Below are 20,876 nucleotides of genomic sequence, written 5' to 3' on the forward strand. Positions count from 1 at the left end.
TACAACAAGGGACACAAGGGTATAATAAGTCATTCTTTTTCTTATAATTTGTTAGTATAGTCATACTTGTTAATATATAGGATATAATAAGACATTCCTTTTTACATATTTGTTAGTATATTCATACTTGTTAATATATTCATTAATATATAATGTCATACAATTCTGTTCCACATAATCTATATTATACATGTGAATAACATTTGTCCACTACCTGCCCCACAAAATTTTTGTAAGAAAAGTGTTTTGTAAATTATAAAGCAGTCTATGAATGTGAGTTATTAATTTTTTCAGTCCAATATGTAATAATAAAATTTTCAACTCTAACACTAGAAATATAAATCTCAAATTTACCCAAGGTGTGCAAATATCTCTTTGATTTAGTGCTGAATGGCACAAAAGTTGGTGAAGAATGAGTTAATAAAGCAGGAATCTTCTATCTTGCTTCGGCAACACTTCACGATGTTGCTAAATGTCTCAGGGGGTATTGTGAAATTTTAAAAACCTGAGGGAGAAAGAAGAGAATCTTGGAAATCACTGCAGTAGGAGGCAACATGTCAGCAGTTAATTGAGCTATAGACACAGTGAGAGCAGTACTGTTCATGTGGTGTGTCACATAAATGGCAAAGTACAGCATTTTGAACTTCTAAAGTAGACTTTAGTGAGGCTTTGTTCAAATGTTAGGTCATTCTTTGCAGCAAAAATGAGACGATCTCTAAAAAGTGGCCTTTTGCAAAGGAAGCAATGAAGTCTGTTAGGTGAAACCTCTTGTTAAATCGTAAAACAATTTTCTTTGCCATAAATGTGCCTGTCACAAATGACCTGCAGAATAGCATTAGATCACCAAAAAGTGGAGATCGGCACAGCTTCTCTCAAGGAGAATTCTTTGATATTATTCTATGTTCTAAATCTAAGAGTCTTTCTTTCAAACATTTATTTTTGAAGTTTCTTCAGAGATCAAACAGCGGATTAGGCACAGTGCCCTTTCACAGTGAAACCATTGCTCCTTTTCTCAAACCTATATAAAATGAGAGACAGTCACTAACATAAAAATTGGGCACTGGGGACCAAGATTCTTTGTTCCACCCTAGATAGCCAGGCTGCTTTCAACTAGATCTTTCTTTTCTTCTACTTAGCATTTCATTAAAAGCTCTTCACTCATCATTTCCAGTAGGTATGAGGGGAAGGCCTAAGAGATTGGGGGTACAGTTGTCCCTAAGAGATGAAGATTATCTGAGGGAATCAAATGAATTGAAAGAGGCAAAGTGTGAATTTAATAGAAGGGTCAGACAGATTGAGGTGGGCTTTAAAAGTATTAAGTTAATTAAATTAAATTATTATAAAATTTATTTTTATATTATATATAATTATTAAAATTATAAAATAAAATAAATTAAATTAAAGATTGCTGGCTACAAGGATCACCCCATTTCTGAGACAGGCACTCCCCAGAAAGAAGAGTTAAGTTCAGAAAGTATTGTCAGGAATAGATCCATAATTGTCTAGACCTTTGGTGTATTGTGTTCCTAGGGGAAAGTTAGGAGGTACCCCTCTTTCTGAATTTCCATCTGGTCTCAGATACTTCCTAGCTTACCTGCCAAGACAAAGTGAGGAACTATATGAATTACAATTACTATATGAATACAATTACAAAACACTTTCCATACAAATAAAGTCAGATCTAATCAACTGGAAGAATATCAAGTGCTCATGGGTAGGCTGGACTAATATAATAAAAATGACAATTCTACCTAAATTAATCTGCTTATTCAGTGACATGCCATTCAAACTCCCAAGAAATTATTTTACAGAGCTAGAAGTAATAACCAAGTACATCTGGAAGAACAAAATGTCAAGAATTTCAAGGGAAGTAATGAAAAAAACTCAGAAGAAGGTGGCCTGGCTGTACCAGACCTAAAACTATATTATAAAGCAGCAATCATCAAAACCGTTTGGTACTGCCTAAGAAATCAGGGGAATAGGTTAGGTTCACAAGACACAATAGTCACTCTGACTATAGTAATCTAGTGTTTGATAAACCCAAAGATCCCAGCTTTTGGGATAAGAACTCACTGTTTGACAAAAATTGCTGGGAAAATTGAAAATTAGTGTGGTAGAAACTAGCTATTGACCCATACCTAACACCTTATACCAAGATAAAGTTGAAATGGGTTCATGATTTAGACACAAAGAGTGATACTATAAGCAATTTAGAAGAACAAAGGACAGTTTACCTCTCAGATCTGTGAAGAAGGAAGTTATTTGTGGCCAAAGAAAAACTAGAGTAAATTATGGAATGCAAAATAGATAATTTTTATTATATTAAGTTTTTTGTACCCCCCCCAAAAAAAACCAATGCAGACAAGATTAGAAGGGAAGCAGTAAAACTGGGGGGGGGGGAAATTTACATCTAACAGTTCTGATAAAGGCCCCATTTCTAAAATATATAGAGAATTGACTCAAATTTATAAGAATATAAGCCATTCTCCAATTGATAAATAGTCAAAGGATATGAACAGACAATTTTCAGATAAAGAAATTAAAACCATTTCTAGTCATATGAAAAATGCTCTAAATCAGATACTTCCTACCTGTGGCTGTAGGCAAGTCACTTCACCCTAACTGCCTCAATTCCTCATCTATAAAATGAGATGAAAAAGGAAATGGCAAATCACTGCAGAATCTTTGTCAAGAAAATCCCAAAATGGAGTCATGAAAAGTTGAATACAATTAAAATGACAGAACAAAAGTACCTATGATCTCAAGGCTCATGGGGAAAGCAAAATGGACACCATGATTTCTTAAACCTATACTTGTCTGGCACAAACAAGTTTAATAGGTCTCTTTTACTCTCCCTTCTTCTGAAACACTCAGTTCCATAATCATAATGTAAAAACCAGTTCAACACCACCCCAAAATTCATAAAATCCCTTAAACTGGCTACAGGAAAACTCAGAGGCTGCTTACCTTACTGCCCTACCCTTCTGATTGTGCTAAGAGAAAGAGGGCAGGAGGGTCGGGCTTAGACCTGGAAAGAACGTTAAGAGTCAAATAATCCAATTTACCTTATGTCATGTCATGTCATGTCATGTCATGTCATGTTAAAGGCTAACAAACTGCCCCATCACACCATACTTTTATTATGCTTATCTGTCTACATGTAGGATTCCCAAATGTTTTTCCCCTAGGAAATTTAATAGATGTAAACTTTTTATTCCTATATCCCCATCCCAAGAGCAGGTCTTGCAAATGAATAGTTATTGAATTAAATGATTTGTCCAAGGTTACACAGGTACCATAGAATAACAAAATCACAGAATTTGAGAGTTAGGAAAGGACCTCAGTGACCATCCAATCCTTATTATAATCTCCCTGAGAAGTGGTTGTCTAATCTCTGCCAAAAGGTCTCTAAGTAGTAGAAAACAAACACCTCTTAAAGCAAGCCATCACCATTTTAGGGCAGCTTTAAATGTTACCAAGTTTTTCCTGATCTTGAGAATAAACTTGCTTCTTTGATTCTAATTAGTGGGGTCAAAAATAATAAAGGCCAATCCTTCTTCCACCTGACAATCTTCAGATATTTGAAAACACCTATTAGGTTCCCCATCCCCTGAATCTTCTCTTCTCCAGACTAAACATTCTCCATTTCCTTCAAATGATCCTCATATATATCATGGACTTAAGACCCTTCACCACCATGATAAAGGCTTGTTTTGGACATTCTGTTTGATCAACATCTTTTTTAAATTAGAATGCCCTCGAGTGAATGAAGTACTCCAGAATTGGTCTTAAAAAGATAAAATTCACTTGGATGATCACCTCCCAATTCCTGACAGCCCTTCGTAATGTTGACCAAGCTTTTTTAGTTGCCACATCCCATTATTGACTCATTTCAATCTTGCAGCTCATTAAATCACAAAATAGCTGTCCACCTGTGATTTCCCCATGATTTTTTATGCCCAAATGTAAGTCTTTATCCCTACTGAATTTTATTCTATTAAATTCAGCCCAAACATCTATCAAGATCCTTTTGGATTCTGCTTCTGGCAACTAGTATCTTAGACCTCAGCTGGAAAAAGCCAAGGTCTCCCACTGCACCTGAAGCCATCTCTGGTCATTTTGATCTATATGTTGCCATTGGACTTAGAGTGAGGCTGATGATTGCATAGTTCTGCCACTTAATTAACTCCAATTCACTTGCAAGTCAAGACATCACCTTCCTGAGTCACTGGTCCTCTTGGAGAACAAAGGACAAACAACAGCAGCAGCTATCTCATCCGTGTGTGTGTCTTATCTGCAAAGTTGAGCTTTTTCCAAATCATTAATATAAATTGAAGCAGCACAAGGTCAAGTAATTTACTTTGAGCACTCCGCCAAGACTCCTGTCATGCTGACATTGAACCAGGAACAATGAATAAGTCTGATCATCCAACCAATTCTGAATCCATCTGATTCTATTAACATCTAATCTGTATCACTCCATCTTCTCCATGTGCACAGTATATGAGAGACTGTACTTTGTATAAAAAACTCTGACAAATTCTAGGAAAATCATATCCATATTATTCTCCTCATCTACCAGTTTACCTATCAAAAAAGGAAATGAGGTTGGTCAAGTATGTTCTGTTAGATATTCATCAGTCAACTGTTTAATGATCTTTTCTAGAATTTTCCCAGTAGATTTGGTTCTTTTCAGCAATGAGGTGATCCAAGGCAATTCTAATACAGTTGGGATGGAAAGTCATCTGCATCCAGAGAGAGGACTATGGAGACTGGTGAATAAAAGCATAGAATTTTCATCCTTTTTTATTGTTGTTATCGTTTTTCTCTTTCTCATGTTTTTTTTTCCCTTTTGATCTGATTTTTCTCATGCAACATGACAAATGTGGCAATGTGTTTAGAAGAATTACACATGTTTAACATATATTGGATTACTTGCTGGTTAGGGAAGGGAAGAGGGAGAAAGAGAAGGAGAAAAAAAAGGAACACAAGGTTTTGCAAAGGTGAATATTCAAAACTATCTTTGCATGTATTTGGAAAAATAAAAAGCTATTATTATTTTTAATAGAATTTTCCCAGTAATCCAAGTTAAGCCCATGATTTGTAAATTCTCTTCTCTTCCCTGTTTTTGAAAGATGAGAGAATATTTGCACTTTTATCTTGTGGAACCTTTCTCAGTTTCCATCTTTCAACTATCATGGACAGTGGCTTACAAGGCACATTTTACAGTTTTTTCAAAGACTTAAGGATGTATTTCAACTGGGCCAAATAATAAACTTATTAATGACAGCAAAATGATCTCTTGAAATCTCTATTTATCTTGGGTATCCAAGCCCTATTATGTCAGTTTGGGTCTGGCATTTCCACTATAAAAGTCATTTTCCTTTGCAAAGAAAGCAAACAAAATAAGAAATGACTATCTCTGCTTTTCTTTATTATCTGTTATCATTGTCTCATTAGCACAATCAAAAGTAGCATCTTTTTTTCAATCCCTTTTCTCCAAAAATATCTTAGAAAGTCTTTTTATTTTTTCTTTTTTTTTGACAAGGCAATTGAGCTTAAGGGACTTGTCCAGGATCACACAGATAGTGTTAAGTATCTGCGGCCAGATTTCAACTCATCCTCCTGGCTTCAGGGCTGGGGCTCTATCCACGGCACCATTTAGCTGTCCTCCAAAAAGTCTATTTTAGATAACTAGGTGGCACTCAGATAAAATGCCCGACTGGTAGCCAGGGAAATGTGAGTTTAAATCCAACCTCAGGCATGTAGTCACCATTATTCTGCCTTGGTTTCATCCCCTATAAAATGGAGATAATAATAACCACTACTTAGCAGGGTAGTGTAGTAATTAAATTAGAAAATATTTGTAAAGTGCTCTGTAAAGCTTGTTGTCCTTTCCTTTCTAGTTTAGCTCATTCTGAGTTTTAGCATCCCTGGCACCATGTTCACACAACCTTGCAGTGCTCTTACATTTGTCTTCTGTGACCTGCCTTGACACCTATCTTCTGCATAATAAACTCTAAGTCAGTGAGGTCTCCATGAATGCACACTGGTCTTTTCATTGTTCCTCTTCATTGAAATTGTTTTCCTTGATGTCATCAGTATTTCATTCTGGAATTTCTCCTATCCCTACTGGGTTAATTTTACATGAACCATTTTATATATCTAACTTTCCTCTGGGCCAACTGGAATCTGCTTTCCCTAAACCTAGATTATTCCCAGTTTTTCTTTCCTTTTTTATAAACTGCATCATGAAGTAGTCATTCCCCCCCACCAAAGGTTCCATCATTTCCACCCAATAAATTAGTTCCTCTCTGTTAGTAAGAATCACATCCAGAGTAGTGATGAGTATCACTAAGTCAAAAGGTTCAAAGCTGCAATGCTTTTGTCAGAAAGAGCTCCAGAAAATGTCTAGATAGTTGAAGTCACTCATCTCTATAATCTCATGTCTCTCTGCTAGGTCCAATGTCCATCTGGCAATTGGTAATTTGGGACTAGTGCTCAAACAAATTGGAATCCTCTTACTATGCTTTAAAATCACTTTATCCTGTGGAACCTTGCTCTTTAGACATCCTAATAAGAGAGTAGTATCTGACTACTCTATTCAAACTTTTCCCAGGTCAAAACTTAAGTCACTAGGACAGGATTTCTGCCTTCAAAACATAAAGTTTAGTGTATTAGAGAAAATTTAGGGGAGAAAACGCTGGCTTAAGCAAGGAAGTCCAGGGTTCAAGTACTGCCTATGATATATATTGACCATGTCAGTCTGGATGTTACTCAAAATCTCAATGGCCTCAGGAAGTTCTCTTGATTTACAAACTAGAATTGTTGCATGGCAATCATAAGTCAGGTTAAAAAAACCCCACCACAAACTGTTTATAGATTGATCATCTTTATTATCCATCTTATTTTATAGGCTCATAGACTTGGAACTAGCAGTGTCAGTGCTGAAATCAAATTCAGTCTTTTCCAATAGATATTATACGCAAGGCACTGAACCATGCTAGACAATGGATACCAAAAGAAAATTTAAAATATTCTCCCTGTTGAGCTTATATCCTACCAAAAGAATATAATATAGCCACAGGTAAATATATAGATGGTGGTTTGAGGAAAGAGCACCAGTAGGATCAGGAAAAGTTTCCCAAGGACATGGTCCAGAAGCTGAGAGCCTAGAGGGGCTCTGAGTCCATTCTAAGAAATGATGAGGTCTGAATGCATTCCAGGTATAGGGATCGGCCTGCTCAAAAGATTTGACTTGGAAGATGGAATGATGACTTTGGGGAATAGTAGGTTTGACTGGAATGAAATGGAAATAATATGAAATAATCATAGAAAGATAGGCAGAGCCAAGCTAAGAGCTTCGAATGCTTTTAAACTTTTATAAACTTGAATTTTATTCTAGAATCAATAAGGAAGAAGAAAATCCTTCAAAGGAATTTCTTGAGCCGGGACTTTTAACTGTGGAAAGATTACTGTGGCAGCTTTTGTGGGTAGTGGATAAGAGTGAGAAGAAACTAGAATCCAGGAGTACAATTAATAAGTATTGCAAGGGTACAGGTGAGAAGTAGCAAGGGTCTGAAGTAGCCCAGAGACTTCAGAAGACATGGCAGCTGTGAAGCAGGTTATGGAACTGGGGTCAGGAGGAAGGTTAGGACTGGACAAATAGAGATGAGAATCACCAGCATGGGGAGGATCATTGAATTCGTGGGAGAGGATGAAGGTCTAGGACAAAGCCCCAGCTGACCCCCACAACTGGTGACATGAAGAGCCAGCGAAAGCAGCTAAGGAATAATCCAGCAGGAGGGGAGCCAGGGAAGGTGAAGGCTGCAGAGAGTCCCAGAAGGAGGGAAACCGAGAAAAAGTCAAATTCCACCAGATCTTAAAAGTCTAGTCCAGGGATCCTCAAACTACGGCCCCGTGGGCCAGATGCGGCAGCTGAGGACGTTTATCCCCCTCACCCAGGGCTATGAAGTGTCTTTATTTAAAGGCCCACAAAACAAAGTTTTTGTTTTTACTATAGTCCGACCCTCCAACAGTCTGAGGGGCAGTGAACTGGGCCCCTGTTTAAAAAGTTTGAGGACCCCTGGTAGTCTAACTCTTCCTTCTTGAAGAAGAAACTTTCTACCTCTCTGACTATACATAAGGAAGATTAACTTCCTGTTCTTTTTCCCCCCCTTGAACTACTTGTGGCATTTGACTAACCTTCTCTGATTCCCTTCAGTGTCTACAGAACCTATTTCACTTCTCATCAGTTATTTCTTTTCTTACAAGGCAGAGGACAGCAAACTCCCAGGGGTTTGTTTTTGTCTCTATATTCTAAGGGTTTTTACATTTTTTTAAAGTTCAGAATGAACATTTACATTTAAGCTAAGGTGTTTTACATTTTTTACATTTACTTATTTTTAAATAAGTTTAAAGATGGAAAAAGCATTTATAGCTCGAGGACCTCATACCCCCGCTTGGATACAAAGATATCCAAACAGAGAAAATCAGTAGCAGCAAATTTGTAAGCTCCCTGAGATCTGGAAATGTACTTTGCTCTTTTGTATCCCTCGTGCTTAGCCCGGTATACAGTAGGTGCTTAGCCTGGTATACAGTAGGTGCTTAGCCTGGTATACAGTAGGTGCTTAATAAATGTTTAAATAGATTGGTGTTATTCCAAACCATAGACGGGAGTTCAGATCCTACCTAAGCATCTTCCCGCTCTCTCTCCATCCACCTGTGTCTCATCTACTTCCCTCTCCCCCTCCCCCTCCAGATGGAGCTTCAGAAGTTTTCAAGTCTTAAAGGTCTCGTCACTATTATTATAATGAGTGTTGTGCGGGAACTATCATTCTGTAAACTCGGGCCAGAGAAACAAGAAACTGGGCCAAGAAGGACATAGGATGGAACGTGGGGCTGATGGGAGACAAGGGTCACGGGTCAAGGAAAGGCCGAGGAAACGGGCGCGGTTGTGCGCCTGCGCGGCTGTGGGGAAGACTTCCGCTTCCGGCTCCACGACGCCATTTCCGCTTCCCCGCCTCCGGCCTCTTTCCGCTGGGGCCTAAGAGGGTGTGAGGGAGGAGCGGAGCTGGGGAAACGGGAGCGCGACCAGCCCCCGGGCTCCGCCCCAGCCCCAACCCGGCCCTGCCCGCCCTGGCCAACCCTCCTCTGCCGGCGCGGCGACCCCGCCCCGAGCGCCCAGCATGAAAGTGAGTGTGGGAGGGAGGCGGCCCCGGCCCGGCCGGGGAAGGAGGAGGGGGAGGGGGCGGGAAGTGGGGAGTGGGGAGGGAGGGATGTCAGAGGACGCGGAGTGTGGGAGGGGCCTTAGAACTGGTTGAAAGGCCTTTGGACTTCAAGGGCTGATCTTCGGAAGTCCAGGACGTCTTGGAGCCCGGTGGCGGATCAGGAGGAGGCACCGAACGGAGCCCGTGCCCGGAAGAAAGGGAGAGCGGAGAGCTGGGGTGGGGGAGGGGCCGCGGGAGTCACTGGGGTGGGGGGCGGGGAGCCTGGGAGGAAGCCTAGACGCGCAGAGCGTCCGAGGCGGACGGTGGGTCGGAGCGCGAAGGAGCCGCCCCTGCCTGCAGCTGTAAAAGTCTTCGACCTGAGAGAGAGCTGAGGGCCTAGCACGTAGGGTGTCGGGACGGGAGGCCGGAAGTGGCCTAGAACGGCAGAGAACCCACACTTTCATCCCCGGAAGGCGCCTTAGGCACACAGCGATCGGAGCTGAGAGGGACTGTGGGACCGAGAATGACAGAAGCGGCCGGGCCTGAGAACAGAAAGTGACAGAGCTGGGGGAGTGTCCGGAACCAAACCAAAATCTCCCCACTGGAAGGGGCTGCAGCCTCCCTCTTCCCCAGCTCCTCTCGGGAAAAACAAGGGACTTTTTTAGGACCACAGCGGTAGGAAGCGGCATATCTGGAGTTCTAGGTCAGATCTCCTCCCTTCGAGCCCCGTGCTCATGAGTGCCCGAGGGGGGGCGTGGTGTCCAAGGTGGTTGTCTTCTCTGTACCTGCCGCAAACCCGCAGCGTTGTTATGGAGCCGCGCAGGTGCTTGGAAGTTGAAGTGTCGGCACAGTTTCAGAAATGACCTGAGCTCCTTCTCCTTACTTAGAGGTACTGAGAAGCGTTCTCCGGAAATGGCCAGACGGTCTTTGGAGACCTTATTAATGGTCTGTGTTGTGACCCAGCGGTAGCAGTTCTGATTTGGAATTGGAGACCATGGGACCTTACCTCAGACACAGCAGTTTTGTTGCTGAGCACCGCAAGTTGTTTCACCTTGACCCCAGGTCTTTTCGCTCTAGGCCCAGTGCTTCTTCGCTGTGTCATATGATGGAAAGTAGAAAGCTCAAGGACTAAGAAATGGAGAGAAGAGAGGAAGAGTAGAAGATGGGGAATGGTAGATAAGGATTTCATTGGGGAAGTTGACAGAGATGAGGTGAGAAGGGACGATTACGGGACAGAAATGCCTTCCTTCTCCCCGACCACTAACCAGTTTGAATGACAGAAATTGTTGGGCCTGTTTGAACTAAGACGTGGCCCCAGGCAGGACAATGTAGAGGGTCTAAGCGGGGGATAGTGAAGTCTTAACAGTATCCAGTTAATAAGAGTTACAGCACCTAAGTCTACATAGTCGTCACCAAAAAACATGAGGAGATAGAATCTAGTGTTCTCTCTAGTAAGATTTTGTTGTATTTCTACCAAGCTCTTCATCTCTCTAGTCCAAATATGGCTACACTGTGAACAAAGTCTCTCCATCTAGATCCATTTCTCCAAGCTATCAATCAGTGATAACTGATTTAAATGCGTCAGCACCTCTTTTGGGAGTATTTTTGAGATGTTAAAAGGACAGATAATCACAGTAAAATGTGTCTAGTAAACTAGGTTTAACACAAGACTCAATAAAATGCAATGTGTACTGAAGATTCTTGTTACACATGTTAAGCACATACGACACTTGCTAGAGCTAGAGCTATAGGCATTATTTTGGGAAAGTAACAGTTTTGTCAAATTTGCATGGTAAGATAAATCTGGATAGTCATTATCCCCTGATGAATTATTTCAGAGGGCATAATAATCAATATGTGTTTATATACACATACACACACATCATCTTAAGGTTTGCAAAACACTTTATATACATAGATCCATATATTCACATATATTTGTGTGTTTGTATATATTTTATGATATTTAAAGCAATCCTGTGAGCTACATGTTACAATATTTTTTTAGATGAGGTAACTATGACCCATGGAGGTTAAGTTGCTCTTGGGTGATTCAGCCAATTTCCGAGACAGGATTCTACTCCAGACCTGACTCTGAAGTACCCCACTATATATATCCCTTCCATCATCCTGCCTCATCTAAACTGCATCTGACCAGAAATCCCTTTTAAAGATGTTGCCAACAATTGGTAATCCAGTCTGTTAAAGCAGCTTGTCCTGTTTTTCCTTTTAAGCTGAAATTTGATTTTGCAGTTTGTAATATGTTTGCCCCTAAATCATCCCATATTTCCTTAACTTGAACGGTTGCTTGGAAACATTGAAGCCCCTCTTAACATCTCCACCAGCTCCATTCACTTTGTATATAGTGACATCTTTGATGCTGTTTAGCCTGAATTCTTTTTTTTTTTTTTTTTTTTTTTTTGTAGGGTACGGCTGAGGCCCTCAGGTAATTGAGAAGGTTGTGAATCCTCTTAATTTGGCACAACTTGCAGTTTGGCTTGTATAATGGACTGCACTCAGGGGGAGGGATGCTAATATTTTCTAAGGACTCACTCTAAGTCGGGAAAGGTCAGTTGCTAAAGTGAATTAAAAATTTTCACAGACACATATACCAGTTCTGTCCTCATTGCCATATCCCATGAGACTGTCTGAATTTATGCATTGTTTCTGTATAAATTATGCAGAGTTTCATGAAGGGTTTTCCAAAGGGTGGCCACTTGATTTGATTGCACAGCAATTGAATGATGATGTCTCACCTGCTTGTTGCTTTCCAAAGGCATTAAACCAAGTGACTTACTATACTATCTTGGCCTAGGACGTGAGAGCTATTCACTTCCAAAAATGGGCACTCGTGATGTGCTCCATCCTGAAATGGTTGCCCATGCATAGTGACTAGATGCCTCTCTAGAGTGCTCGAAGCAGTTCGCACTTAACACATTTCTCCATGCAGACATGCTTATTCAGGAAATCCATTCCATCCCAGTAGATAAAATATGCCCAATACTGAAAAAAAGGCATGGTCATCAGGAATAACAAACTACAGTACAGAAATGGCATACATGGGGGCAGGTAAGCACCCACCCAACTGCCACAGGAGACATAGTTCTGCTGTCCACTAACAAGGAAGGTAACGTGTAAGTCCACAATCATATCTCCAAGACCCTCTGGTAGTAGCCCACACATTCCTCACCAACAGAGAGTAAAAGGTGGTGAGGTTTGAGGATGAGTTTATTCCTATGTTGGTAGATATACTTCCATGAAGGCAAGAATATGGTGGCAAGTATTTCCTTAAAAAATTTCCTTATGACACAGTGAAGTCAGCAATCCTATTGGGAAAGGTACAATGCTTAAGAATCATTCTTTAGCAGGCAAATCCTCATCCCCACCTTGCCCCCTTGGCATTGCATAGAGAAGTGGAATTTTGAACTCCTACCACATCTGCCATACATACCTCAGGTTTGTCTTCAAATTTTCACGTTTTGAGGCCTTAAATATGTTTCAAGGGAATTAAAGTTCAGGGCTAATACAAATGATCAGATTGATATACATAATTGGTTCTGCTCTTTACCAAAAATGTCTTCTATAGGGATCAAGATCAAGGGGATCTAACAACTTGTCGGTTGTTAGAACAAATGTACTGAGATAGGAGGATGCTAATTTATGTTTTGTTTTGTTTCATTCTGAACTTAAAAAAAATTTCCATTAAAAAAAAGAATCCAGAGGATTATTTTTACATTACTTTCAAAACTGCCCCACTTGTCTGTGCTTCCTTCTGAATGACCTTTTAATGTTCAGTAGCCCTTTTTCTTACATCACTATTATTAATTCTTCCTCCCAATCTTTCAATTTTAAAAGTAAGATAAAGAAAGAAAGAAAGGCTCATGTATTAAGATATATCTAGTCAAGCCAAACAAATCCATTCAGTAACCCCCAAAATACATCTTTCTTTATCTTGAGTCTGTCACCTCTGTTTGTCAGGAAAGAGGTAACATGCTCCATCATGGTTTCTCTGGATACATGGTTTGTCACACAGTATCAATTGCAGTTCTCCAAGTCTTTCAAAATTGTTTTTCTTTATAGTATTATTTTTCTTTTGTATAAATTGTCCTAGTTAAGCTCATTTCCCTTTTCATCAGTTCAAAATTCTCTGAAATTTCTTTTTAAGGCACAACAGTATTCCTTCAAAACTTGTGGTCATTCCCTAATTAGGAAAGGGGGAGAAAAAAAAACTGTTGATCTTCTTAGTTCAGTAATAAACTGTTTTGGTGCTCTTTTCAGTTCACCTTATTTATTGACTCTCCCTCTTACATACAGCACACTGCAACTTGACTGAAAGAATAGGAAGACTTGTTTGCACAGTTAGCAGACTTAATGTAATACTAATTAAAGAGTATTTCCTTTGTGTCTGGAGCGAAATGATGTTGCTAATAAAAATGCTTTTTAAATTAGTGTGTTTTTTTTTTTTTTTTAATCATGAGCAGCAGAATGTTAGCAGTTCACTGGTTAGCTAATAAAAAGACTAGGTAGGCTACTCAGTCATTTATCTAAATGAAGACAGCAGCTAAATTGTATGTAGAGATATTAAGTAAAGTTGATGAGTAAGTGAGATTAAGATGAAATCACAAGTTTACATTTTTTAATTAGTTTATACCTTTAACAACTGCTTAGAGTGACACAATGATTGAATGTCTGCTTAAGCCTATCTGGAAATAATACAGTTCTACTAAGCTCTGAAAATTCTTTGTGTGTATATCTATTATATATGAGCACATATGTCTATACACACACACATAAATTTATAACGCATGACTGACTTGCATTCTTGGCTATCTTTGTCCCCTCTTTCCCATATATCATAAGGCAGTCAGGGTCTTCAACTACCTTGGCACCTAAGTGTCACGTGGAATTTGGGTATCAGAGTCAGGAAGATTTAAGCTTCTTTGTCTGTAAAATGAGGCTAATAATAGCAGTTACCTCACAAGGTTTTTATAAGGATCCAAAGACATAACATTTATGAGCTATATGACCCAGCACAAGTCATTTAACTTCTTACCCTCAGTTTTTTCATCTATAAAGTAGAGATAATGATAGCACCTATTTCATAGAGTTGACAAGATTAAATGATACAAAGCACTTTTTAAAACTTAAAAAGTACCCCATGCATGTTAGCTATTATTTTGTGTCCATATAAGGGTGTGTGTGTGTGTGTGTACGCATGTGAATAAGGGTGCAGCTGACTACCCTGTCACAAGGCCAGGGACAATACACCTCAGTTTTACTGGTCCCTGGAGTAGTTTACACAAGAAGTTATGAACAGCAATTGGTCAGGGCTTTAAGATGGGCTCTAAAAATCTTACCTTTCAAAAAACCCATTATGTGGAATATTCACAAGTTCTTATTCTTTGAAGTGAGCTCTAGTTGTGCTATACCTTGGAGGCAGACAGCAAGGAAAGAGCTGTGGATCTGTAACCAGGGTTTAAATTCTGATTTTTAGCATCTACTATCCAGGTGCCTTAGGACAGATTGCTTCTCATCTCTGTGTCTTAGTTTCCTTATTTGTAAAATGAGGGGATTAGACAAAGTTAGAGTTAGCAACAATAGCCTTAAGAATTGCTGTGTGCTGAAGAGTGAGAGACCTCATTTCTGGTCCCTCGGAAATCTATTCACAGCATGATCTTGGCACTTGTATTATTTTTCTGTGTGTCAGTCTTAGAAAGCAGGGGTTGTTGCACCAGATTTGGGTGGGAGGGGAAGGGGGGAGGGAGAGTTCCTTATCCTAAGATCTACAACCCTCCAAGGAGTTCAGTTTTAGATGGGTCCTTGAACTTTAATGAGAAAAAATCGCATCTTTATTTTCACTAATCTGTTACTGAAATTTAGCATTTTTTTCCAAAAACATTCCAAGAAGAATTTCCGATCTTTACCAGACTGCCAGATGGGTCCACGACACAAAAAAATGGTTAAGCACGCCTATACTCTGATATCTAAGGCCCTTCCCCCTGTGAATTTTTAGAATTCTAAATGTGACATTTGTGCCATGGGGCTTCTTTTCTGATTTCATTAAAAATTCATACTTCTCCAAAATCTGATTTTTCTTTTTGTAGGAGGGAGTAGCAAGCAGACTAATTTCTTTTGAAGCCTGCTCCTAAGGGCTACCCACTAACTTGTGTGCCTGATGTATGCATCGTAATAATTCCTATACTCAAATAGCACTTGACCATATCATATCATTTTATTAAAGATTCTTCCTGATAACTAGAGAATGGTAGGAGCCAGCAATTGATGCTGTTTATGTTGGCATGAAGCTAAGATCAATAAACTTCAATTTATTCATAAGCTTTAGGTCAGGATTTGGATTCCAGCACCCCAGCTTGTGACCTACTTGCTACCAGGGGGATAGAAGGTTTATGACTTCTCTCTAGGACCCATTTTCTTCATTTGTAAAAAGAGGTTGGATTAATTGACCTCAAATGTGTCTTCTACGTCTAGACCTAATGATAAGGTATAGCTTTTAGGGGAAATATAGCCATAATCCTGAGGTCCCCTCACCTTAGAATGCCAATTGTTCTAGCAATCTATCAATGATTCTAAAATGTTCTGGTCTTAAAATAGTCCTATAAACATGGCCGACTGTCAGATTAATCTGCAGGTCAATGATAACCAAGTTCCTGAGACAATTGTGAATAGACCACTCCTCAGATCTACCTCTGGGCCATAAAATTAGCATATCAGTGACACAAAGAACCAGATCTGTCTATCTTTTCCTATAAATTTGTCTTCTTGCTCCCAGTTCTTTGCTAAATCTTTTGGAACTTAGCCTGCTTCAATTGGCATTACAATTACAATAAACTTTGCTCCTTGACTTGGATATGGATTCAAGCCTGCAAATTCTTTTGAGACACCTCATGACAGATCTGCAACCCCAACATTTTGGTGTCTCCTTTCTGAACCTCAGCACTCTGAGCTATAAGGTGCCTTCCAATGCTAAATCCTCTGATTTAAAAGAATTTATTATTATTTTATTACTATATTACCTGGTATTAAGACCCAAGTATCTTATACATAGAGTAGGTAATAATCAGCAAGCATTTTGTTGATTTAGGCACAGACTATGTGTCAGGTACAATGTTAGGTTCTGGGTTTATATACAAAATGGCAAAAATGAAATAATCCCTGCCTTCTAGGAATTTACATTTCCTCTTTGAACCTTCCAACTGTCACCAGACCTTTGGATAAAAATTTCCTCTTTCCAAACATGTCTCAAAGGTTATCCTTTCTTCACCTCTTTTTAACTTTTATTGATACCTATTTGCAACATAGTCATTTCCCTCTAAACCTACTCCCATTTTCAATCCCATTCAACCCATCCTCATGACTGGAAAATGGTTTTAAAAAAGCAATTGAACAAGCACCTGCGTCCACCAGCTTGTTACATCTTCGCCTTGGAGTCCCCTCACTTCTACAGACCGCTTCATCCTCTCCTCTGGAATAAGATCAATTTCAAGTCAAATTCAGCCTCCTTGCAAGTGTTGTTTTTATTAACATTATTGTAGGCATTGTTTATGTTGTTCTCCTGGTTCTCATTTCCCCGATGTTCATTTTAATTTGATTCTCACCTGCATGCAAGTGTGTGACTGTGTATAAGATTAGAGACACTGTGATTTCTGTGCCTGGCACATAGCAGACAGTTAATAATTGCTTGTAGAATTGAATTGCAGCTGTTATTCTGCACTCTAGGGAAATCTTCATGGCCACTGAGGTAGGTGCCACCATTATTATTGACTTTCCACTTTACAGTTAAGGAAATCAGGATGCAGAAAGGCCAAGAGATTTGCCCCTCATCCCTATCTTTTACATCCCCCTCTTCTTTCCATACCACAACCATTTTGATTCAGGCCTTTATCACCTCTTGCCTACACTATTGCAATAACCTCCTGATTGGTCTTTCTGTACTCCATTCTTCCTGCTCCATTCCATTCTCTCCATATTGACATTTTTAAAGCACACAACAGCTCATGTCATTCTTCTGTACGGGAATTTTTAGTGCTTTCTTCTCCTTGCTCCAGGATAACATGCAACCTCCTTTGTTTGGCATTTTAAGCCTCTCACCCTACCTGCCTTTCCAGCCTAATTATACATTACTCTTTTCCCCTTCTTTTTATGCTCTGGCCAAACCGACTTGCCTTCTATCCCTTATACACAATATTCTGTGTCTCTATGCTTTTGAATATGCTATGCTCTGTGTTTAGAATGTTAAAGATATCCTTCCTTCAGCTTCTTAGATATTCTGTCTTCAAGACTTATCTCAAGGGCCAACTCTGTTAGGAGGTCTTTCCTAAATTCCCCAAGTTGTTAGGGCCCACCTCCAGTCATTTTTTTCATGTAGTTTCTGTATTACTTTCTCTCACAGTGAGGTCCCTGTAATAGCCAGCCCAGATTTAATGTGCTGTGTAAGTACACTCAAAACAATAGCTCTTAGCTTCTACTGTGTGGTTACATTTTTTCTAGTTAGCCAAAGGAGATGGTTCAAAGCAAAAGCATTTAACAAAATAGCATAGTACAAACATTTAAAGTAGAACATTTTCCTGTAAACATAGGGTGTACTCTCCAACACATAAACACAGTACCAGTGGAGAGAATAAACCTGAAAAATGATTATGTACACATTAGAAAAATGTGTAGAGAAGCAACCCATATTTCTGATATTGCATGATCACTGGTGCTTTCTGGTGAAGACATTGTGCTTTTCTCAATAAATTATCACCCTTCACCAGACTTATTTGACTTGCTCCATTCTGAGCACTGCCTTTCTCTTGGCCCCATTCTTATGGGTAGGGGGTAGGTCTTACTCTTGTCTGCTGAGGTGCTCATCTCTACAGTCAGTTCAGCCATCTCAGCTGCAAACACTTAAACCTCTGTTTGAGAAGGACAGACTAACACCTTTTTTATTCACAGCCAAAGAGCATGGGCAGGTCCTGGAGTCCTGGATGTAAAACATACTTGATGTCCTGGAGTAAAACATACTACTTGGCCAGGAAAGTCAATGGGATTAGTGTTCAATGGGCAGATATGCCTATGGTCATAATCACCACGTCCACCCAACAAAAGCCAGACAGAATGTTCCTCACTCCAAATTGGCAGTGAGATCAAAGACTTTGTTGCTTAGAATCTTAGGATTTATATAATCTGACTCATTTCTAGGATCTCAGGGCCCATTTTCAATTTTCATCCTGCTTGACCAGTCTTCAGCCTTTGACACTGTCAATCACCCCTTTCCCCTAGATACTCTTGGTTCTCTTTTTACCTGTCTGACTGTTCTTTCTCAGATTCCTTTGCCGGATCTTCATCCAAGTCGCCCATTAAAGTGGGTGTCAGGGTTCTGTCCTTGGCTGCCTTTATTTTCCCTCCATATTACTTCACTTGGTGATCTCATCAGTTCCCATAGATTCAATTATCCTCTCTTATGATGATGATTCTCCAATCTTATATATTATGCCCTAACCTCTCTCCCAATCTCCATACTTTCATTTCTCACTGACAATCAGACATCTTGATCTAGAGGTCCCCTAGACAATTGAGATTCAATGTGTTCTAAATAGAATACATTATCTTTCTCCCCAAATCATCCTCTCTTCTGAACTTCCCTATTCCTATGTTTGTATATATCCTCTATTTTAAGAACATGCCTAGTCATCCCTAACAGAACAGAAGTTCCCTGAGGCTGGAATAGTCTCACTTTTGTATTCATATGCTTACAGTATCTGGCACATAGTAGGTGTTCAGTAAAGATGACTGATAAGATCAGTAAGTGTCTAAAGCAGAATCCCAATTAAGTCTTGCAACTCAGTTGTTCTCACTCTGCTTTCTAATATCCAATCCTTACTAAATCCTATCAATTTCACCTTTTTTATATTTCGTATTTGTTCCCCCTTCTCTCTTGTGACATTGCCATCCTCTGGTGCAGGCCCATAGCACTTCCGACCTAGAATATTGCAATGGCTACTGGTTGGTCTCCTTGCCATAAATCTCTTCCCACTAATCTGTCCTTCACTCAGCTGCCAATTTAATCTTCCCAAGGAGCAGATCTGACTGTCATGCACATCACACACTCCCCCGTTCTGGAAGCTCCAGTGACTACTTATCTCCAGGATCAAATATAAAAATCCTATTTGGCATTCAAAGCCTTTCACAACATGGCTCCCTCCTGTCTTTCCAATCTTCTTATACTTTACTTCCCACCATGAACTCTATAACCCAGTGCCACTGGCCTCTTGCTGTTCTTCCAGTGAGACCTTCCATTGCTCAGCTCTGGGTATTTTCTCTGGCTGCCCATACTGACATGCTCTGCCTTCTCATCTCTGCCTCCTGGCCTTTCTTGGCTCTCTTTAAGTCTCAGCTAAGATCCCATCTTCTGTGGCAGTCTTACCTTATTCCCCTTGATGCTAATGGCTTCCTTCTGTTGATTATCTCAAGATTACTCTGTTTCTATCTTGTTTGCATGGTGTCTCCCCCTCTAGACTGAACTCCTCAAGCTCAGGAAGCGACTATCTTTTGTCCTTTATATAAAAACACTTCACCCAGGGCTGGACTCATAGTGGAGCCTTAGCAGGAACATAAGCCAGACTAAGAAAGCAGGATCAGTATTCTCTACTCACTGCCTGAAGTCTTGTCTCTGTTGTGCATATTGGTAAGTAGTAAACCCTGTGTGTTTAGGTGCTGTATTTTAACATCTTTCATTTTCTGCTGTAGTTTAACCAGGGAAAATTTCAGTCTCCCTATGTTTGCATATATCCTGTATTTTAAGACCATGCCTAGTCATTCCAAGAAGAACAGAAGTTCCCTGAGGGCTGGAATAGTCTCACTTTTGTACATAACCCTATAGTAACTGGCACATAGTAGGTGTTCAGTAAAGATGACTGATTGATAAGACCAGTAAGTGTCTAAAGCAGAATCCCAACTGAGGTCACCATCGAATCCTGATCCAGTACTTGCTATCCACTACCCTGTCTAGAAAGCTGTTCCATGTATAGATTCTGGATTCTCTTTTTGAATTCCCTATGTCCTACAAAATGATGCTGGCACAGGTAATTCTGTATTAAACACATTCAGGAGACAGGAAGTGCCTTATGTGTGCAACGTACTGTACTGAACATCAAGGAGCCAAAGTCTCCTTCCCTTGTACAATCTGTATCAGGGCTGAAAAGCACAGAATGTTCCAAGCAATCTTGTCAAAAGAAGGGAAATAAAGAGTAATGACTTCAAATTTTTCATGCCATTTAAAACACTACTCGATGCCATGGTCTATGCTGTCTGGCCCATAGTAGATGCAAAATCATGCTTATTGAATTGATGTGATTTATATATCCTAGATGTAGTAATATTAATAATAGTTCAATTTCAATAGGACTTAAAAGATTCATGAAACTCTCTGCAAAGGGTTTTGGATCCTTACCACAATCCTATGAAGTAAGTACTGTTTTCCCCAAAGAGATGATTTTCTCCTCATCAATCAATCCTTCACTTGTGCCCCTTCCTTTGCCCTCTAGCAGATTATCCTACATGATTATCTTTTGAGAATCTTCTTCTCTCATTCCCTGTTGTCAGCAGCCATGCTTAGATCTCACTCTTAATGCCCTCCCCCACCTTACCATCCCCTCAAGCTGACTT

General features: G+C 39.8%; 1 protein-coding gene and 1 long non-coding RNA gene across 2 annotated transcripts in view; one reads left to right on the forward strand and one right to left on the reverse strand.

Moving 5' to 3' along the window:
* Positions 1–274: 274 nt before the first annotated feature.
* Positions 275–18,714, reverse strand: LOC116419706. Its single transcript, XR_004229995.1, has 3 exons — positions 18,514–18,714; positions 16,622–16,692; positions 275–505 (listed from the first exon to the last, which is right to left on the reverse strand). It is a non-coding gene; the product is annotated as an uncharacterized LOC116419706 (long non-coding RNA).
* The window catches only part of LOC100934550 (transmembrane protein 263), a 333,570-nt gene continuing 321,687 nt past the window's right edge, over positions 8,994–20,876 (forward strand). Inside the window, exon 1 of the mRNA XM_023506380.2 lies at positions 8,994–9,194. Coding sequence (XP_023362148.1) covers positions 9,189–9,194 — 6 coding nt within the window. The 5' untranslated portion in view covers positions 8,994–9,188. The remainder of the gene's footprint in view (positions 9,195–20,876) is intronic.

Source organism: Sarcophilus harrisii, chromosome 6 (assembly GCF_902635505.1).
Source record: "Sarcophilus harrisii chromosome 6, mSarHar1.11, whole genome shotgun sequence".
NCBI lineage: Eukaryota > Metazoa > Chordata > Mammalia > Dasyuromorphia > Dasyuridae > Sarcophilus > Sarcophilus harrisii.